We start from the raw sequence: 22,534 nt of genomic DNA, 5'->3' as shown, positions 1-22,534 counted from the left end.
TAGACTTTCCATCATTATCAGTTTGGCAGATGATGCTATGTCTACTATTGTTTCCGATGACCATCGCAGTCGTTTTAGGTTTGTTGAATCAATAATGCCCACTTGTGTGGGCTCCCAAATGTGAACTGGTGTTGAAGATCCCAAAAATAAAATTGTCAATGAATGTTCACTGGATGTGCTATATTTCATTGCAAATTGCTGTACCAGGGGGATTAAGGGTAAGGAAACTATTGTATAATCAATGATAGATCACGATTTAAGACCTTAATATGTATAGCTTGGTGGAGTGTCTTATGGATATCTACCATTTAGTAACCGCATTCTTAAAAATTCAGGTGAGGTGACTAGGAACTCTCCTTGTGGATCACAACATTTAACATTCAGATTTGCCTGAGGTGGAACATTCCACCTTAAGTTATCAATGTATCAAGCATTTCATTATCCTGTGTTGTGTGGATTAAATTAGAGTTGAAGTCACCTGTCAGTATCACATCCTAATCAGGATAAAATTGCCTATAGTTGGTAATGGTTGCCAATAACTTTTGTGACCTTCTTCTGGGAAATGCTAGGGTGAATGGAAAGATTAACCAGTAATAGTGGTGGTCTGGCTCCTGCAGCCCAATTGCTGAGTTTTATGATTTGAAAATCTGGTTCCACTTCTGTGATTATTTTTAAGCGCAATGAAAAGTAAACCGCTAGACCCCCCCACTGGGTCTACCAAGTTGCTTATGCTTGACTGCCTTGGTTCGATAGGATATAAAACCTACTATTGGAAGATCATGTTGAGACCGCGTTTCCTGGAGGGCAATTATATCATATGTTCCCAGTGTTGGGTGGAATACCGATCTGTAGTAATGATTTATTGCCAGCAATGTTACAAGAAAATAGTCGTAGGGACTCCATTTCAGGGCAAATTACATTTGGGGTATCTACTCATGCCGTGTGAGAGGCATTTAGGGCCTGAGGGAGCGAGTCCCATCGAAATTCGGCAGTAGTTGAACAAGTTGATTTACCACTTTGATCTTCTGGTTGATCGCCAGAGCTACTTTTTGCACCCCTTAGATTAAATGTAGCATAGCACTTAGTAACACAATAGCACCAACTGGGGCTATCAAGACAATCTGACAGGGTTGCATCCAACAGTCCGACGTCACCCACAAGGGAACGTGGCTGGCCACGAAGTCAAGTAGACCCTGATTACAAAAACGATGAGGAAACAAAGATGTTGCACAGAGTCAGGGAGGTGAGGCGTCTCTGGAGCCGGTGTGGCGTTGGTTTCTTCATGCCACCAGGGAGGTAAGGCATCAGCTCCTTACCGCTAGGCAGGGGAGGTGAGGTGTTGGTTCCTTATGGTTGCACAGGAGGTGATGTGGCGTTGGCTGCGAGGAGTCGGTTGATTAGAACATGGCGAGGTTGATTAATCCAGCAGGCCAAGACGTCAGGCGTCGACTTCACGGTGTCGCGATCACACCACGGGGCCACAGGTGTTGCAGCAGAGTTGGATGCCACAGATGTCGGCGACACAGCACTCTGGACTCAAGCTGTGGCAGGACTTCAGTGGCGCTGTGGTGGCATCGAGCCTGCATTGAAGGTCACAGTTGTTGCACTCAGCTGGGACCACAGCTCCAGTGCTGGCAGCACTGCAGGGTCAGAAAGCCGTGCCAGTTCTGAAGTTCTTCTGGGAATTGATGCACTAGTTTCTTCCTTGTTGTACCAGAACTCACTCCCAAGGGACCAGGAACTGGATTTGGCACCACTTGGCAAGCCAGGACTCTCATCAAGAGAGCCCAGGCGATGGCAGGTGAAGTCTTTGACTTCTCAAGCAGGATGTGGGCCAAGTCCAGTGCTTTCACTCCCAGGACAGAAGAAGCAAGCAGCTGGACAGCACAACAAAGCAATAGGCAGAGTGAGAGTCCCTCCTACAGCATCCACCTCTTCTTCCTCGCAGACGTTCCTCAATCCAGAAGGATTCTAACTATGTGGTGTCAGAGGTCCAATACTTATAACCATTTCTGTCTTTGAAGTATGTAAACTTCAAAGAGAAGTCTTCGTAGTGCACAGGACCCTGCCTTTCCCTGCCCTGGCCCCAGACACGCTCCGGGGAGTTGGAGACTGCTTTGTGTGAGGACAAGCACAGCCCTATTATAGGTGCAAGTGTCATCTCCTTCCACCACTCTAGCTCAGGAAGACCCATCAGCCTGGTGATGGGCTATCAGGATCTGCAGGGCAGACCTCAGCTTCCTTTGTGTGACTGTCTAGAGTGAATGCACAAACAGCCCAACTGTCATTCTGACCCAGACGTGTATTCAGTAGACATTCAGGAAGAAAATGCCCACTTTCTAAAACTGGCACTTTCAAACTCACAATTTAAAAACCAACTTCACCAAAAGATGCATTTTTAAATTGTGAGTTCAGCGACCCTCAAACTCCATATCTCTATCTGCTCCCAATGGGAATTTACACTTAGAAATTATGTCAAGGCCATCGCTATGTCACCCTATCAGGGGGATAGTCCTTGCAGTAATGAAAAACAAATGTATCAGTATTTCACATTTAAAACACACCAGTATGTGTCTTACCTTTTAAATACACTGCACCCTGCCAATGGGACTACCACGGGCCTACTTTATGGGTGACTTACATATAGTAAAAGTGAAGGTTTGGGCCTGGCAAGTGGGTGCACTTGCCAGGTCGAAATGGTAGTTTAAAACTGCACACACACACTGCAGTGGCAGGTCTGAGGCATGTTTACAGGGCTACTCATGTGGATGGCATAATCAGTGCTGCAGGACCACTAGTAGCATTTGATCTACAGGCCCTGAGCAAACATAGTGCACTTTACTAGGGATTTAATAGTAAATCAAATATGCCATCATGGATACATCTCCAATACAATTTAGACAGGGAGCACCTGCACTTTAGAACTGGTCAGAAGTGGTAAAGTGCTCAGAGTCCTAAAGCCAACAAAAAAGAAATTCAGCAGAGGATCAAAAACAGTAGGTCAGAAGCAAAAAGACTGGGAAAACTACAGCAAGAGCGGACAGGTCTAACACTTAGCATACGCATTTTGTAGGTTGTGATGTTGGTTTGGATTCACAGGAATACACAAATTGCCAACCTCGTCCAACCATCATACTTTGGTTACCATTTTTCACTTACAGCTTAGCATGCTGGCCAAAGGACCATTAAAGACACTTTAAAACATCTTAGCTATTTTAAATTTTCATAGACTTTGATGGGCTCCCATTGACTTTTGCAACAACAAAAGACCTTATTGACTTTAATTGAAAAGAGTGATTACTATTTTTATTCTTTTCTCTCTACGTGCTACTCAAACAAACCCCTGGGTAGCCTTTTTAGTTAACACATTTTAGTAATTTCTATAAATAATTTTTTGTGGACCTTACGCCATTATTTCTTCTTAAGTCCTAAATCAAAAAAAGGGGGAGAAAATGTGTTTGCCCAGGTACAGTGTAGGCAAGTGGTGTCTGGGAATTTTGGAAACAACTAAATTCATAATAATAGGTGGGTATGGAATTGTGTTCTAAATGCATTTTTTCTACCAAAAAAATACACATACAAAATTTGGTGTAAATGTGTATATAGGTAGAGTGAATATCGCAAGCACCGCTATATTTGGGGGAGGTATCAGGCCTAGAGCGACTGAAAGGAATGCATCCAAACAGAAAAATTTATTTCAAGTGAGTAAACATGATGCAGATGCACATTTTCCATAGACCTATGCCTGTAGATAGTTTAACCCTTAAAGAAAAGGACATTTTATTAGGCAGAATGGCAGCCTTAACCCCTATGGTTTCCCTACACTAAAAAAACAACATATAGCTATCGTCAAAGCTTATAGTCTTTTGCAGGAACTTTCTCCAAAAGTTCAACTCAACTATAATGATGGGCAGATAAATTACTTCATGATATGTCTTATATTGAAATTTAGCTTTCTACTACTAAAATCACAAGAAACTACACTCTTATCAATTCGCTCACTTTCTAAATTGTCATAACGTCTTTCCATTATATGACATATTTTATACTGATAATGTGTTCATTTCTTTCCCCCACTTTTCCATTTCCCACCATCGATGGTCAAATCGAAAGGTACACACACTTTTCCTTAAGGTCTCAACTCATAAGTGGCCTGCATCATTTGACACACCCTTACCCAAAGCTTGAAGTAACAAATAGTAGTATAATATCTACTATGTATACAGTGCTCTACACACATATTGGAGGATATGTCTCTTGTCTCTCATCCTTTGGACATGCCTTGTTATAATAAAATCTTCTGACATTGAGAACATTGGGACAGAATACATTAAAGTTCCTGGAGGCCAGTTTGTTATGTTCCTCTACCCCAGGATTCTCATAGGCACCAATGAGATGGATGTGAACCACCTATCTGTCTGCCACTGGTTTTGACATGGCAAAACAAAAATAACAAGGAGATGGAGGGAATACTTAAATTACTTGTAGCCACTGGCAATTGCTTGGGCCACATTACAATTCACTATTTGTTGCCCAGTATGCACCTCAGTTTGGACCCAGCCAAATGCAAATCAGTCTTGACCATGTTCCTCAAGGAAACAATCCAGCCCGAACTGCCAGGCCAGGTCCTCCCTGAATCTGAACACAAGGAACCAAAGGCAAGTAACGGTCATGACTGATTTGCATATCACTGGATACAAACTGAGGTGGCATGGTGGGTGAAAAATAATGGATTCGGATGCATCCCGGAGCAATTGTCAGTGGGTTGGATTAATTCAAGCATTCCATCTATCACCTTGTTATTTTTGCTTTTGATGCCCTAAGTGTGCCCAGCATACTTAAACATGGGCCCTGGGCTCACTGTGCCACTGGAACCAGACTATACCAGGCTGAAGAACCCGTAACTAGGGCAAAACTGGTCCTGCGTAACTAGGCCAAAACTGGTCCTGCGTTTCTTGAGTTCCAGTTCGGGAATTGGGATGCAGCCTGAGTGATTGCCAGTGGCTGAGATTAATTTAAGAATTAATTTAAGCATTCCATTCATCAGCGCCCTCACACACCAGTCTGCTCATGGCACTCCAGTATCTATATATGTCACTCCCCAACATCTGTTTTTGATGTTCGGAACCGTGGCTCACTTCAAGTGAATAGGTAGGAATGTGGAAATCATCTGCCAAGCCTGAGGCCTTCTCCTGAACAGCTGCTGAGCTGAGAATAAACACTGTACCAGACCTGGCTGATAAGATCTGACTGTCGGACCTCAGCCGCTGGTCAGTTTTTCTTCACAATCGGATATGAAGGACATCTCACTCAGGGTCATCTTGCCAGAGGGGTTCACTTCTTTCTTTGGCTACATCATCTTATTGAGGTCATTACCCTGAGTTGCACATTCAGGGCAGCACTTCTCATCAATTTAAAATTACATCTTTTGAACACTTGTTTAACAAAAGTACTTGGGGAATGTTTAACTTTCCTTATAAGGATTCAGGGCTGGAGTTAGAATAGTAAATAAGCCTCCTGGACTATTTTGGGGAAAGCTACCCTTTCACCATATATTCTAGGACTGAAGTTAGGATTGCAAATGTACCTTCCCAGCGCCCACATAACTCGCTGCTGTCCTGACCAGGGCTCAGCAGAAAAGGCTGCCGTGGGGAGCTGCAGGGGCGAAGAAGCACTAATTTGACAGCTCCTTACTTGAGTTTGTTTCTTATTAAAATAATGCTGTGGGAATATGAATGACAGACAAACCTATTTTAGACTGCAACCCATGCCTCTCCCCTTTTATATTTCGAGTTTTCACCTAATGCTACATTAGGCAGGAGTCTTTCGTTTCTGCATAACTGAGTATGAAATAACTACATTTCCATCCAGAAACGACTTTCCCTAATAACGCTGAAATAAACGCCCTTCAGACATGATTTCCCAACTTTGTAGCAGCAGTTTTATAAATTGTAACAAAAACTATCGTTGCTAGTCTCTGTATAATTGGGTTTACAGCATTCGCACGGTGCAACATTTCTACCCCGGCTCCACATGTGGAAAAGGGACACAGATTCACAGATGTTGGTTAGGGAAGGTGGGAAGTCAGACATCAAAAGTACATCTCATTTTATCAATGTGTACATTGTGAATCATATTCAGTCAGGTTTCCACTGAAAGGCTGACCTGCAAAGGTGCTCATCCATGCACTCGACAAATTTATTTAAGTATGCAAATCACATAACTTGGTGGGACTTTGGTGCTCAAGGTTGTACAGCTGGTGTCTCCAGAAGTGTGGACGGTACGGGCCAGGCCATATTTGCTGGTTACTTGCACAGTCTGTGGCTGAGGTACAGCGCCAATCAACGAACCTTAGAAAACGACCCAGTGATGGATATAAAATAGCTCATCCTCACTATTTAAACTAAAGCACTTTAAATTCGTTATTGCAAATTTCAAAGAGTAAAAATAAACAGTGAGGTGCTGTGTGCATGGTCGTCATTAGTGCAGGTGTGTTGCCCCCCGCCAGCAGCTGCAAAACGTTTACTACAAAACGATAATAAACTGTGTTTATTATCATTTTGTAGTAAAAGGGACGGGACCACAGGCTATGACGTGGACGGAGGGGGAGTGCTCAGCACTCCCCCCTCTGTGCCCATGTATGTTTGGTCGGCCATCTCGGGCCGGCCAAGCATAACATGCCACTGGGCTCTCTCCAACCCAGCACTGTGTTACCAGGCTGGAGAGTGCAGGCACAGGCTGCCAGTCTGCCTGGTAGCGCCTGGCTGGGCGCTCTGGCCAATCCAAATGCTGCTGTCATACTGCCAGCAGCATGGCAGCTGTGTTCGGATTGGCTGCAGGACAGACTGGCAGCTTGTGCCTGCAGCTGCTGCAAAGGAGTGGCAAGGTGGTGGTGGCGGCAAAAATAACGGTAATTTTTTTTTTGTTTTTTTAGAAAAAATTAACCCCACCCCGCAAGCATCGTCCCCCCCACCACAAAACTCCGCGAGCCTCTCCTTCATTAGTGCCATGTCCACTGTGCATACTGGGCATTAGCACTGACCTCTGCAATTATAAGCAGATTACATGTATCCGTGAGAGAGTGAATTTGCCACAAAGTGCGACACACCAGGCGTTCCATATGCCCTTTTGTAGCACAATTAAAATATATTCACTTTTCTCGTAGCCTTTTACCACATTTGAAGTACTGAACAGCTACAGTCCACTAGTTAGGTTACTGAATCCTAGGAGCTGCCTTTACACTCCTCGAGGACAGGATTAATCCTATTAAGAACAACAACCATATGACTGCGGAATGTAGGTGGTTCAAAGCGGGATGGCCTTGAGAAATGAAGACTATGAGGACATGTACTCAGGAAAAGAGGCATAGCGTAAGAGAGGGAGAAGTATGGGGGAAGGGAACGGTGGGCGAGAAAAGGCAGGAAGGAAAAAAGTACTTGTCTGAAAGAGGCAGAGGCTATGTGGTGGGGTTGCTTGGGCCACACTAACAACACTTCGAAGCACTCCAAGGGGCAGCAGAGAGGTAAAGGGAATGAGATGGGAGATTTATGAAGGACATTTCTTCATCACAAAATTTATATCTCACCAGCTGAATGGACAGAGTCTTTCAGGGAGCCAACTTCAGGTGGCCAATATGGAAGACAGGAAATGAGCAAGATGGAGAGGGACAGGATAAGGAGCAAGATACAAAGAGTGAGAAACAGAAATATATAAAAGAAGGAAACTGTGAAAAGTAGAAAGAGTGATATTTAAGAAATAAGGTGTGGAAAGGATGGTACAGGTGAGTTAAGGAGGGTGAGAAATGGCAAGGAGGGTGTTAGAAACGGGGTCTTTGGTTGGCAGTCACGTTACCCCCTGTCCAAGCAAAGACCCTCACTCTAGTCATGGCAAAGGAGAAACACACCTATTTAACCCCTTCTCACCCCCTTGGTAGCTTGGCATGAGCAGAAAGGCTTAACCCAGAGACAATGTGTAAAGTATTTGTACCAACACACACAGTAATACAGTGAAAACACTACAAAATGACTGAACACCAGGTTAGAACAATAGCAAATATCTATCTGAACACAACAAGAACAAAATGACAAAAATCCTACAAACACAAGTCAAGTTATGAATTTCTAAAGATTAAACCCAAAAATATCTTTAGAAACACAAATGCTTCAATTAGGTGATATCACGGGGTCATGACGAAGTCATTCCCAACAATCCGACGCCAATGGTGCCAGTCCCGGAGTCAAATGGACCCACAGGTACAGTACCTTGTGAAAGTGAGGAAACAAGCTGGTGCACAGAGTTAGGGATTGCATCATCGCTGTTTCGGTGCTGCGGAATGAAGGAGCTGATGTCATGAAGAGGCATCGGGTCCTTGCTGCGGAGTGGTGGGTGTGAGGCTGCGTCGTTACGAAGCATTGTGTAGGAGGCTGGCCTGGCTGGTAGTGGGTACCAAGGGGTACTTACACTCTGTACCAGGTCCAGTTATCCCTTATTAGTGTAGAAGAGGTGTTTCTAGCAGCTTAGGCTGATAGAAGGTAGCTATAGCAGAGCAGCTTAGGCTGAACTAGGAGACATGCAAAGCTCCTACTATACCACTGGTGTCATATGCACAATATCATAAGAAAACACAATACACAGATATACAAAAAATAAAGGTACTTTATTTTAATGACAATTTGCCAAAAGTATCTCAGTGAGTACCCTCAGTATGAGGATACCAAATATACACAAGATATATGTACACAATACCAAAAATATGCAGTAATAGCAAAAGGAAGTAATGCAAGCAATGCAGAATTACAGTAGATTGCAATAGGAGCACATAGGTATAGGGGCAACCCAAACCATATACTCCAAAAGTGGAATGCGAACCACGAATGGACCCCAAACCTATGTGAGCGTGTAGAGGGTCGCTGGGACTGTAAGAAAACAGTGAGGGTTAGAAAAATAGCCCACCCCAAGACCCTGAAAAGTTGGTGTAAAGTGCACCTATATTCCCCAGAGAGCACAGAAGTCGTCATAGGGGAATTCTGCAAGGAAGACCAACACCAGCAATGCAACCAAAGTGGATTTCCAGACCAGAGTACCTGTGGAACAAGGGGACCAAGTCCAAGAGTCGCGACAAAGTCGAGATTGGGCAGATGCCCAGGAAATGCCAGCTGAGGGTGCAAAGGAGCTGCCACCGGATGGTAGAAGCTGTGGATTCTGCAAGAACGAAGAGGGCTAGAAACTTCTCCTTTGGAGGATGGATGTCCCACGTCGTGTAGAAGCTTGCTTCCCACGCAGAAAGACCGCAAACAAGCCTTGCTAGCTGCAAGGGTCGCGGTTAGGGTTTTTGGATGCTGCTGTGGCCCAGGAGGGACCAGGATGTCGCCACTCAGATGAGGAGACAGGGGGGTGTCTAGCAAGTCAGGGAGCCCTCACAGAAGCAGGCAGCACCCGCAGAAGTGCCGGAACAGGCACTACGAAGAGGAGTGAACCGGAGCTCACCCAAAGACACAAAAGGGAGTCCCACGACGCCGGAGGACAACTCAGGAGGTTGTGCACTGCAGGTTAGGAGTGTCGGGGACCCAGGCTTGGCTGTGCACGAAGGAAATCCTGGAAGAGTGTACAGGAGCCGGAGCAGCTGCAAATCACGCGGTACCCAGCAATGCAGTCTAGCGTGGGGAGGCAAGGACTTACCTCCACCAAACTTGGACTGAAGAGTCACTGGACTGTGGGAGTCACTTGGACAGAGTTGCTGAGTTCCAGGTACCACGCTCGTCGTGCTGAGAGGGGACCCAGAGGACCGGTGATGCAGTCTTTTGTTGCCTGCGGTTGCAGGGGGAAGATTCCGTCAACCCACGGAAGATTTCTTCAGAGCTCCTAGTGCAGAGAGGAGGCAGGCTACCCCCAGAGCATGTACCACCGTGAAAACAGTCGAGAAGGCGGCAGGATCAGCAATACAAGGTTGCAGTAGTCGTCTTTGCTACTTTGTTGCGGTTTTGCAGGCATCCTGAGCAGTCAGCGGTCGATCCTTTGGCAGAAGGTGAAGAGAGAGATGCAGAGGAACTCCGATAAGCTCTTGCATTTGTTATCTAAAGAATTCCCCAAAGCAGAGACCCTAAATAGCCAGAAAAGGAGGTTTGGCTACCTAGGAAGGAGGATAGGCTAGCAACACAGGTAAGAGCCTATCAGAAGGCGTCTCTGACGTCACCTGCTGGCACTGGCCACTCAGAGCAGTCCAGTGTGCCAGCAGCACCTCTGTTTCCAAGATGGCAGAGGTCTGGAGCACACTGGAGGAGCTCTGGGCACCTCCCCTGGGAGGTGCAGGTCAGGGGAGTGGTCACTCCCCTTTCCTTTGTCCAGTTTCGCGCCAGAGCAGGGCTGGGGGATCCCTGAACCGGTGTAGACTGGCTTATGCAGAGATGGGCACCATCTGTGCCCATCAAAGCATTTCCAGAGGCTGGGGGAGGCTACTCCTCCCCAGCCCTGACACCTTTTTCCAAAGGGAGAGGGTGTAACACCCTCTCTCTGAGGAAGTCCTTTGTTCTGCCTTCCTGGGCCAAGCCTGGCTGGACCCCAGGAGGGCAGAAACCTGTCTGAGGGGTTGGCAGCAGCTGCAGTGAAACCCCGGGAAAGGTAGTTTGGCAGTAACCAGGTCTGTGCTAGAGACTCTGGGGATCATGGAATTGTCTCCTCAATGCCAGGATGGCATTGGGGTGGCAATTCCATGATCTTAGACATGTTACATGGCCATGTTCGGAGTTACCATTGTGACGCTATACATAGGTAGTGACCTATGTATAGTACATGCGTGTAATGGTGTCCCCGCACTCACAAAGTCTGGGGAATTTGCCCTGAACAATGTGGGGGCACCTTGGCTAGTGCCAGGGTGCCCACACACTAAGTAACTTAGCACCCAACCTTTACCAGGTAAAGGTTAGACATATAGGTGACTTATAAGTTACTTAAGTGCAGTGGTAAATGGCTGTGAAATAACGTGGACGTTATTTCACTCAGGCTGTAGTGGCAGGCCTGTGTAAGAATTGTCAGAGCTCCCTATGGGTGGCAAAAGAAATGCTACAGCCCATAAGGATCTCCTGCAACCCCAATACCCTGGGTACCTCAGTACCATATACTAGGGAATTATAAGGGTGTTCCAGTATGCCAATGTAAATTGGTGAAATTGGTCACTAGCCTATTAGTGACAATTTAGAAAGTAAAGAGAGAGCATACCACTGAGGTTCTGGTTAGCAGAGCCTCAGTGAGACAGTTAGTCATCACACAGGGAACACATACAGGGCACACTTATGAGCACTGGGGCCCTGGCTGGCAGGGTCCCAGTCACACATAAACTAAAACAACATATATACAGTGAAATATGGGGGTAACATGCCAGGCAAGATGGTACTTTCCTACACATTGGATCTGCGTACTTCTGGCAGAGTCGATAACCGGCGGCCACGACGTGGTGTGCGGACTTCAGCAAGGCTGCAGCGGCGTCTGGCCTGCTGGGTCGTCTGAAGTCAGTTTACTTGGTTCTTCTTGGTTTTTCGACCAGCTTCTCCTTTCAAGGACCCAGGGACTGGATTAGGCACCACTTGGCAGGGCAGGAGTCTTAGCAGAGAGTCCAGGTGCTGGCAGAGGAAGTCTTTGATGGCCCTGAGACTTCAGAACATTGGGCAAGCTCAGTCCAAGCCATTGGAGATACCTCTCATGCAGGAATATACCACAAAGCCCAGTCTTTGTCCCCTTTCTCAGGCACAATCAGCAACTGCAGGATAGCCCAACAAAGCACAGTCACAGGCAGGGGCAGCACTTCTCCTTTAGCTCTTCAGCTCTTCTCCTGGCAGAGACTCCTCTTGAATCCTTGAAGTGATCTAAAGTCTAGGGTTTTGGATCCAACAGTGAAAACTAAATTTGGCAGTATTTCACTGTTGACATGTTAAAACACATCACTACATTGTAGGAAAGTAGCCGCTTTCTAGCATGATTACTCCCACTTTTGGCCTGTTTGACTGAATCTACTGGGATTCTGCTAATCAGGACGCCAGTAGTTATGCTTCCTCCCTTAAAGTATGGTTGTTACATTCTGGTAATCCAGTATTTCATCCACAATTGGCATACTGGTGCCCCATTATAAGTCCCTAGTATATGGTACCTAGGTACCCAGGGCATTGGGGTTCTAGGGGATCCCGATGGGCTGGAGCATATATTTTGCCACCCATAGGGAGCCCATGCAAAGGCTTCTACAGGACTGCCATTGCAGCCTGTGTGAAAGGGTGCATGCACCCTTTCACTGCCATTTACACTGCACCAGGTCACTTATAAGTCACCCATATCTTAGGCCCTTTAGGCCTGAGGACAGGGTGCAGAATACCTGTGTGTGAGGGCACCCCTGCACTAGCAGAGGTGCTGCTGACCTCCAGGACCATTTTCCCAGACTTCGTGAGTGCGGGGACACCATTTTACACGTGTACTGGACATAGGTCACTACCTATGTCCAGCAACATAATGATAACTCCCAACATAGGCATGTTTGGTATCAAACATGATGGAATCATACCCCAAGGCTTTTGCAAGCATTGGTTGTATGATTCCATGCACTCTAGGGACTCCTTAGAGGACCCCCAGTATTGCCATTCCAACCTTCTGAGGTTTTCCAGGCAGCCCCAGCTGCTGCCACCTCTCAAACAGGTTTCTGCCCTCCTGTTGCTTAAGCAGCTCACGCCCAGGAAGGTAGAACAAAGGATTTCCTTTTGAGAGGGGTGTTACACCCTCTCCCTTTGGAAACAGATGTTACAGACTTGGGAGGGGTAGCCCCCCAGAGCATCTGGAAATGCTTTGAAGGGAACAAATGGTGCCTTCCCTGCATAATTCAGTCTACTCCAGTTCAGGGACCCCAGTCCCTGCTTTGGCATAAGACTGGACAAAGGAAAGGGGAGTGACCACTCCCCTGTCCATCACCACCCTAGGGGTGGTGCTCGGAGCTCCTCCAGAGGGTCCCTGGGTTTTGCTGTCTTGGATTCCTAGTTGGCAGGGCACTCTGGGAGCATCTGAGTGGCCTGTGCCAGGAAGTGACGTCAGAGCCCTCCCCTGATAGGTGCTTACCTGTTTAGCTGACCAATCCCCCTTTCAGGGCTATTTAGGGTTTCTCTCTTGGGTGGTTCTTCATATTCGGATTGCAGAACTCCAGCAGGAATCCTCTGCATCCTTTACTTCACCTTCTTACTGAAGAAACTGCATCTTGACCCTCCAGGAACTCTACAAACTGCAACAAAGCAAAGATGGCTTCTGCAACATTGTATCTTCAGCTCCTGCCAGCAACTGCAACTGTTTCCAGGTAGGTCGTGCATCCTCTGAGGACTGCCTGTATTCAGCCTGCACCAGAAGAACGAAGGAATCTCCCTCGGAGTGAAGGAGTCACTCCCCAGGTTCAGCTGCAACCCTCTGCAGTGACAACAGGTGGCGTGGGTCCCCTCTCCTGATGAAGTGTGTGGATCCAGCATCACGGGTGGTCCCAACGGTTCTGATGTCCTACTGTCCAACTTTGGTGGAGGTAAGAACTTGCCTCCCCATGTAAGACTGTACCCATGTGCACCGCATGTTTTGCGGCTGCTAAGGCTTGTTGGCACCCTTCCACTAAGTTCTACGTGCACCGTGCAGCTCCGGCCCCCAGCGCTCCTTCCTGCGACGCACAGCTTCCTGAGTTGTTCTCAGGTGGCATGGGATCCCTTTGTGTAGTGCTGCATGGGCCTCATTTTGCACCTTCTTTGTCTCCATGCTGTGGGACTCCTGTGCACTCTGCTTTGCCTTCTGAGGGCTCTCTGAGTTGCTGAGAGCCCTTTCTAACTCCCCTCCTGGGTAGAGTCCACCAGGTCGTTCCTTGTCCCGGGCAGCACCATTTTCCACTAACCGCGAGTTTTGCGTGTGCCAAGGCGTGTTGGTGGAATCCAGCCACGCAAACCAGACTGCATTCATCCATCCGGCGTGGGACGACATCTGCACTTTCTGCACCAACCAGGAAGCCGCATCTGTGTTCTTGGGTGCAACACTGACTGTTGTTCCTCATTGGTGGTTCCTCTTTTGCACCTTCATCCGGGTTAGCAGGGGCTCCTGTTCATCCTGGACTCTTCAGTGCTTCTCGGATGTGGTCCCCTTCTTCCACAGGTCTTCTGGTCCAGGGATCCATAATTGGTGTCATCCAGGTTCTTCTGGTTCTTGCATAATCTTATTTCTTGTGTTCCTGTGTGTTCTAGGAAAGTTACTGTAATTTACTCCTGCTTTCCTGGGCTCTGGGGTGGGCTCTATTACTTACCTTTGGTGTATTCTATTACTCCCAGCACCCCTCTACACTCTGCATTTGCCTAGGTGAGAAACCGACTTTCGCATTCCACTTTCTTAGTACATGTTTTGTGTTCCTCCTCGGCCCGTTTCTAACTATTGTGATTTTCACTATTTGCACTGTTTTCTAATTGTTTTTACAGCTATTTCTGTACACTAGTGTATATAATTTGTGTATTACTTACCTCCTAAGGGAGTATAGTCTCTATGGTATTTTTGGCATTTGTGTCACCAAAATAAAATACCTTTATTTTTGTAACAATGAGGCCCATATTTGTATTTTTTTAGCGCCGCATTTGCATCATTTTTTTATGCAAATGCGGCGCTAACTTACAAAATACAATTGTATTTTGTAAGTTTGCGCCGCTTTTGCGTCAAAAAGTGGCACAAATGCAGCGCTAAAAAAGTATAAATATGGGCCTGAGTATTTTCTTTCATGTGTGTGAGTACTGTGTGACTATAGTGGTATTGCATGAGCTTTGCATGTCTCCTAGTTAGGCCTGGGCTGCTCATCCACACTACCTCTAGAGAGCCTGGCTTCTAGACATGGTCTATATTTCACTAATAAGGGATAACTGGACCTGGTGTATGTACCTTAGGTACCCACTACAAACCAGGCCAGCCTCCTGCATACATTTCCTACCTTTAACATACACTGTACTCTGCCCATAGGGTTACATAGAGTCTACCTTAGGGGTGCCTTACATGTATAAAAAAGGAAGGTCTGGGCCTGTCAAGTGGGTACACTTGCCATATCGATTTGGCAGGTTACAAATTGCACACACAGACACTGCAGTGGCAGATCTCAGCCATGTTTACAGGGCTACTCGTGGGTGGCACAATCAGTGCTGCAGTCTCGCTAGTAGTATTTGATTTACAGGCCCTGGGCACCTCTAGTGCACTTCACTAGGGACTTACTAGAAAATCAAATATGCCAATCATGGAAAAGCCAATTACACATGTAATTTCACACAGGGAGCACTTGCACATTAGCACTGGTCAGCAGTGGTAAAGTGTCCAGAGTAACAAAAACAGAGTCCAGCACACAGCAACAACCCGACAAGTAGAGGCAAAACGTTAGGGTAGACCCTGCCAAGGATGTCAGGTCTAACAGAGAGGAAGTGGGGAACAGTGATATAAAGAAAGAAAACCAAAGTGAGAGAATGAAAATGACACAGGCGATATAGTAGAATGCAAGAGGAGGGAGAAGGGAAGAGCAGGGTTTGGTAAAAACACAAATATGACACCGCTGTCAGAGGTAAGAGGCCAAGTATGCAAAGAAATAATTACAATTTAGAAAATTCCATTTTGATATCAAATTATCGTACCGTGAACTTCTGAAAGCGGATCTGTCCTTTCCTGAATTTATGGAATGAGTACCCAGCAAATGCAACGAGTCCAATCACGGTCAGTATTATGAAGAATATTCCTGCTCCAGCGCCAGGATGCACAGCAGCCTGATCAGAAGCAATGGAGATTGTTAGAATGTTAAGACAATGCATGCTCACAGTGCATTTACTGTATAGCTGGGACTCATTAATACGTGCATGATTAAGACATTAAATTAGAAATAACATTCTAAACAAATGTTTAGATATGCATGCAAACAGTGTACCATTACGCCTGGGATTCTTAGAAGATTGGGTACTATGAAATCGACAGATCTGTTTGTTGATATATCTATATATTGCTAATAATAATGTGTGATCAAGGATAGAGCCAAGATAGCACTCCATCTTGAAAGAAGATGTGGATCTCTGATGGTAACCACTTCTAAACCTGGAACTCAGGGCATCTATGCTCCTCTTGGAAGGTCTTTGTACTTAAGGTGACTGTCTCAGGAAGAGACCTGGTCACTAGTTAGGATATGCATTGCTCTACATCACCGGCAATGGTGGAAAGCCAGAGGGCAGGCTGGGTCATGTGTTAACACACAATGGAGAAGAACCATGCTTCTTAACAGCTCACTCATTGAACACTCTCTGTCTCTTTATTTCACATTCAAATTATGATTCAGCTGAATCTCTCCAGTTGAGAGAAGACTGTGTGTTTAATAAACCCCTCCCTTCTGTGCCATGGATGTGATCTGAAGTGTCACATTGCAAACTCAATTATTGTGCTGATAGTTGAGGCAGACTTTGCTAATTGCTTTCATGACAATCCCTGTCATCTGCCATTGTACCAGAGTCTGACTTCTCAATGTTTGGAAATGGAATAAGGTGGGAGGAGCTGCTAGTCAGTGGAGCCAGCAATAGACTTGGCACAGAAGACACCTGGTGTTTAAAAGGCAAGTGAGTTTTCTACAGTTAGATAAAGGAGTATCTTGCTTCAGTTTCATACCACATCGGTGAACATTGTTGGGTTGATGGCGAGGGGTCTATGGGTCATTCTGTGCTACTGAAAACAGTACTTCTTCCCCTGCTAGGTAGAATTGTGACAGCAGTGGTTGTGTCTGAATATCACCCTGACTGCGAACAGCTCTTCTGCATGTTAACAATGTGTCAGAAATGGTGGGGCGCAATTTGATACTGTGTCTATTGCGTGCTGACCCTACATTATTTTCATATTCACTTGTGCACAGAACATTTAGGTTGATCCCCTTAGTACCAAAGCTGCAGCAGCAACTAGCTGTAGATGCTTGACAAAATAACAAATATATTTACAAGTGACTTACCATTAGACTGCTCAACTTCTTCACAATAGACTTTGACAAGAGCACTTATACATGGCAGTCCATAATCATTCGCAATTATACAAAAGCAAGGGAGATATTACGGAATGTGCATTCTATGGTGAATGTTTTTAGACGAAATAAAAAACTTACGACTGGCACAGGTGGAGCTCTTAAAGGACCTGAAATTATATGGATTATTCCATTTGAAGCAAATAAATCCCATTGAATGATGGCCCTTCCATCCACAAAGCGCGTCTCATTCTAGTAAATGAAAAGAAAATAATGTTTTTATAGAAAACATTCTCGTGCAGGTCAGATCTGAATTGCATATTTGGCTGAAGCTTGTGAGTAAAATTAATTTCTCCCGTCACTTGTTTCTATCACTCCACTCTACCATACACTTTGAGCCTACAGTTCACTTTAACTCCTAATTCACATTATCATACGCTTGACACCTCTTGAAAAGGGAAGTAGCCTCAGTCCTTAACAGATGTGCCTTCTGCTTTCATTGGTGGCCATTGATGTTCTCTGTTACAATCCTTGCCCTTCTTACCGTGATATCCTTTCTGAGGTTAGAACTGATGGTTACTTGCAGAACACGTATCCAGGCCCCTTTCTCTTAGGACAATGAAACATTCAACAATACTCAGAAAGTTTGACTTCATATGAAAATTTAGAACAATGATGGAATGTAAATTTCTAAATTGGGGAACAATTTATGAGGGTAAAATGAGGGGAAACCTTCTCCAAGTAAAACACTAACAACTCCATAGACCCAATCCCTGATACAATCAGACACACGATACAGCATGAAAACCAAATAGTTAGCCAAGAGGTACCACCCCAACAAATTAATAACACATGGTCAATGGCGGGAGGAATCCCATCAACATTTAGAACAGCCATTGTATGTCACCTCTTGAAAAAACATAGGCCCATATTTATACTTTTTTAGCGCCGCATTTGCGTTGTTTTTTCACGCAAAATCGGCACACACTTACAAAATACAATTGTGTTTTGTAAGTTTGTGCCGATTTTGTGTCAAAAAACGACGCATAAATGGCGCTATACTTTGGCTCCAGAAGATCTTGTTACCTACTTATCAGTCTTGCTGCTACCTTATGTAGCGAAATTGCTGGAAAAGGTAGCAACAATCCAACTCCAACCATTAGTTGAAAGTAACAGCTTACTAGAAACCAAGCAGGCATGATTCAGACCAGGGTTTGATATTGTACTAATAATCACTTAATTTATTGATGATCTGAGAATGATGGTGGATGGTCAGGAGTAGTTATACTCCTGGAACTCTCCACTGAATTTTGATATCAATGAGTATAAACTATTAATACAGCATCTACAAAATGTAGTGATTAAAGACACTGCTCAAATGGTTAAAATCCTTAATCTGCACCAGATGTCAACAAGTCTAACCAGGAAATTTCACATCAGCCCCTCATCTGTTATGTTGGGGAGTTCCACGGGAATCAGCCCTTTCTCCCCATCTCTTCAATCTATACATTTACGCCTGTCTCAATGCTAAAGAAAATCAATGTGATAACATATTTGTAGCCAGACAATGCCCACAGCCTAATACATTTGAGAAATTATCTGTGTCACCTGACCAAGGCAACAGTTTCCCCTTTGAAGTCTGTGAACTCAGGGATGAACCAAAACCAGCTGAATCTATGTAAATCAACAATTCCTTCACTTCAGAGTACACCAAGACACTGACATGCTACTCTATGCCCTTCCTCAGTGGGCGAATATCTTAAACCAGTCTCAGAAGTTTGGGATCTTGGCATGCTTCTTGACTCTGAATTAAACTTGGGCAAATAAACTGATTAAGTAACAAAAATGTGCCTCAGTTAGCCTTGAGCCTTCTGCAGAATACTTCTGTTCCTCTCATTTTCACATAGAATGTCTATGGCCAATGCCTTTCTTCAGTCCAGAACAGACTTTGGCAATTCTGCCTAAACTGGCCTGCCCATAAAAGTATCCTAGTTTTACAAAACATCTATTCAGTTAGATGTGTCTTTAATGCACAAAACCAATTGATCCAGTTGCTAATCATCTGCGTCAACTGTACTGGCTACTAATGGAAAACTGATACTCTAAGTGCACCAGCATTGTAGTAAAATGTACTATGAAGCAGCCCAAAATTGCTAGTAAACAGATTTAAGAAATATGTATCTGCTCAGAATCTGAGGTCACAAGACAAAGTTATATTTATTATCCCACCTCTAAAGTACTCCAAAAATAGCAAGAGTCTCTAGAGTACAAGAAGCATAACTATAGAACACTCATCTACTCTAAATGCACACTGAACCATCAGTGCAAAAATTTAGAAAATCTCTAAAAACGTGTCTATACACCAAATAAAATGAACTTGTGTTATGTTGTTAACAACTGCCTATCCTTCAGGCCAAGACACTCCTTTGCAATGTATGCTGCACTTAAAATTGGATGGATGGGTGCTCCTACTTCGCCCACCTCCTTGTCTTTTTAGATAAATTGCAACACTTAATTGAGGCCTTTGTTCGAGATGGCAAAAAAACGTAGATGGCAAGAAAGAGGGACTATCTAATAGTAGTGGCTCATACTCATACCTCACATATCCCAATACTACTTAGCAGCCCAGTTACATTATTTAGTGGAATGAAACAGGATTTAGACAGAGAAGCACTGGTGCTTCATCTAACAAAGCATAGCCACAGGAGACATCTTGAAAATACATTGGCTTCCTATGAGACACAGGTCCCCAGTTGTCTACATCTCACCAGTAATGAGGGCAACATTTGAGGGCTGGGATGAGGTGGCTGTCACTAAACACTTATCATCTTCTCTATTATGCCCTTCATTGGTAATCCGGTCCTGCTACCGGCTTTGTCTGCAACTGAATTACGTAATTGACAGGAAGCCAATTAAAAACAACTTGACAATCTCTCTGACCATAGGGGTCTCATGGATTTCCCACGTTTACAATCAAAACACATTGCAACTGTATACAATTAAATGAATTCATTTTTAGGGTCCCAAGGACGCCGATAAGTATACCCCTACTAGAGGCTTTGGGTGCATGTGAAGGGTATGTTTTTGCCTAAAAGTTTTTTTTTAAGGGGCTATACAGTGCATTTGAAAGAACAATTTTTAGGCTACAAACCTAGACGTATCCCAGGCTTTTACTGAGAAGCACTGAGTGAATAAATCAAAAGGTCAGTGTCTATTTGTTGAGGCTGAGTGATAGATATTCTCCAAGATAGTTTAGGGTTTTCACTGAAGCTGAAAAAATGGGGCAAGAAATTTTTTAGAGCACTATTTTTCAGTGAAATCGGTGAACATAACATATATGTTTGCAATTTGATACAGCCTCCTCCCATGTTTCCTATAGTTTGAGATGCCTCTTCAATGTTGCATTTCATCTCACGATTCACAAATAGGCCTATGGCCTAGTCACATGCCACATTCACGCCGCCTCCTTTTCTTTCAGAGGCCGAGATTTAGTCACTCATTACTTTCAACTACTGGCCCTGGGGATGAATAAAGTAAGGTTGCTGAACTTCTGGCAAATGTGTTTTAGGTCTTATTCAGACAAGTGCCACGAATGTATATTGATACTGAGGATATGTAAATAAAGAACAAGAGTAACAGGTACTTAATTGGCTTATAAACTTAAATAGTGCCATATGAAGAACTGTAAAAAGCAAATTATTATTATTGTTCTCCCTTTTATTTGGACTAATATGGATAATCATTGAACTATGTGCAGCATTAAGTACTTGCAGGGCCTCCCCAATTTTCCACATAAGAACAATCAGTTACACTGGCAAAGTTGTTTACTCAGGACCAAATGGGCCTAAAGTAGAAGCCTTTAATTTCAACTCGTTTTTTCCAGTCACACAGTCTACAATTCAGCCCCTGGGGTTATGAGACTGAATGACTTAGTGAGTGAATACTCACAGCTGAAATATACTGTATAAATGTAAATTCCTGCATTGCTCACTCAGAATTCTATCCTATCTACGGGTAAGCTGAATAATAAAAAAATTGGGTTACAGTAACAACTGTTATACACTATGCTTATAAATCAGAGGTGTAAGAAATTGGGTTGTTGGTTGACTGGGGTGTGAGCCCTGGTCAGGCAGCAACCACAATCCTTGTCAAGATGATGCACAAGCCAACTCTAAATTAACCTTTGCTCAACCCTTTGGTAGCTTGTAACAGAGCAGTAAGGCTTAGTCTGGAAAAAAACACAAAAAGGATCTAGCACCAAGACAGAAAAATAGTTATTTTTAATAGCTAAAACAAGACCAAATGACAAAAATTCAATCAGGAGAACCGAAGAAATGACATTTTAAAGGTTTTAGTTAAAATAGTTTCAAAAAGCATCAGTGAAAATAGTTTCAAAAAGCGCATAGCACTAACGGTTAGATATCAGGCCACAGTACACTGGGGCAAAGCCATGAGTTTAGGCCAACTGCAATGGAACGAAGCACTGCAACAGGGATCCAGTTAAGCCTACTGAAACAGTACCTCAAATCCTGGTTTGCAGAGTGTTACAAGGGTCTGCATTGAAGATGCATTGCATAGCTGAAGCAATGCATTGGTTCTGAGATGCGGTGAGGCTGCGATGCCAGATCCTGCGTCGTCATCAAGGATCCCGTCGACAAGGGCTTCCAATGCGAAGTCGGGCATTGAGGATGCACAGCACAGTCAGGGCGATGCATCAGTTCCAAGGGCCTGCGATGCAGAGCCCGGCATCATCGTCGAGGCTGCCGGCAATGAAGGATGCGAGGGCCAGTCCTGAGGATGTGTCATGCAGCGGCGGTTCTGATGACGCAGTGGGCTATGATGTGGGTCATTAAAATAATGGAGACCCACTCACCGGCGGCGATGTGTCAGTTCTGCTCAGGGTTGCACTGTGCAGCAGTGGTGATGTGTTGGTCTTGCTGGATCTACAGAAGCTGGGAGAGCACCTTTGGTCCACTTTCAAGGGTGTAGCCCCAAGGGTGGTACCAGTTGGCAGGATTGACCCACAGATAGCAGAGTTCAGGTGTTGAGGTTGAGTTTGGTAGAACCTCTGTTCCTGAGGCGCAAGTCAGGAGGTGAGTAAACTAGCCCTTAAAGTCACTATGGGGTCCTGATTTCAACAGATGCAAGCCCAGTCCTGCTGCAGGCACCAAATGGCTAAGGCAGGAAAATGCCAATTTTCTAAAAATAGCATTTTCACAATTGTAATTTAAAATCTGGATTTTTCATAGCAATTCCAAAGACACCAAACACAAATGATTTACCTGTTACCATTACAAAGTTACATTTTATTAAAAGTAATAAGGTAACACCAATGCTATAAGGAAAATACATATTTAAGAGTTTTTCACTAGTAAGATATGTAAAATGTAAAAGTACATTCCCAAATTCTTAAATACACTGCACCCTGCCTTTTGGGCTGTTTAAGGTCTCCTCTAGGGGTGACATATGTATTAAAAAGGAAGGTTTGGGCCTGGCAAAAGGTTTATTTTGCCAGGTTGAAATGGCGGT

General features: G+C 44.7%; 1 protein-coding gene across 1 annotated transcript in view; it reads right to left on the bottom strand.

Annotated features, from left to right (window-relative positions):
* The window catches only part of STAB2 (stabilin 2), an 805,158-nt gene that overhangs the window by 5,715 nt on the left and 776,909 nt on the right, over window positions 1–22,534 (bottom strand). Inside the window, 2 exon segments of the mRNA XM_069228991.1 lie at window positions 15,651–15,779; window positions 17,147–17,257. Coding sequence (XP_069085092.1) covers window positions 15,651–15,779; window positions 17,147–17,257 — 240 coding nt within the window.

Source organism: Pleurodeles waltl, chromosome 4_1 (assembly GCF_031143425.1).
Source record: "Pleurodeles waltl isolate 20211129_DDA chromosome 4_1, aPleWal1.hap1.20221129, whole genome shotgun sequence".
In the NCBI taxonomy this organism is placed as follows: Eukaryota; Metazoa; Chordata; class Amphibia; order Caudata; family Salamandridae; genus Pleurodeles; species Pleurodeles waltl.
The sequence above is the reverse complement of the archived record's forward strand: the minus strand, read 5'-3'. Positions and strand labels throughout refer to the sequence as shown.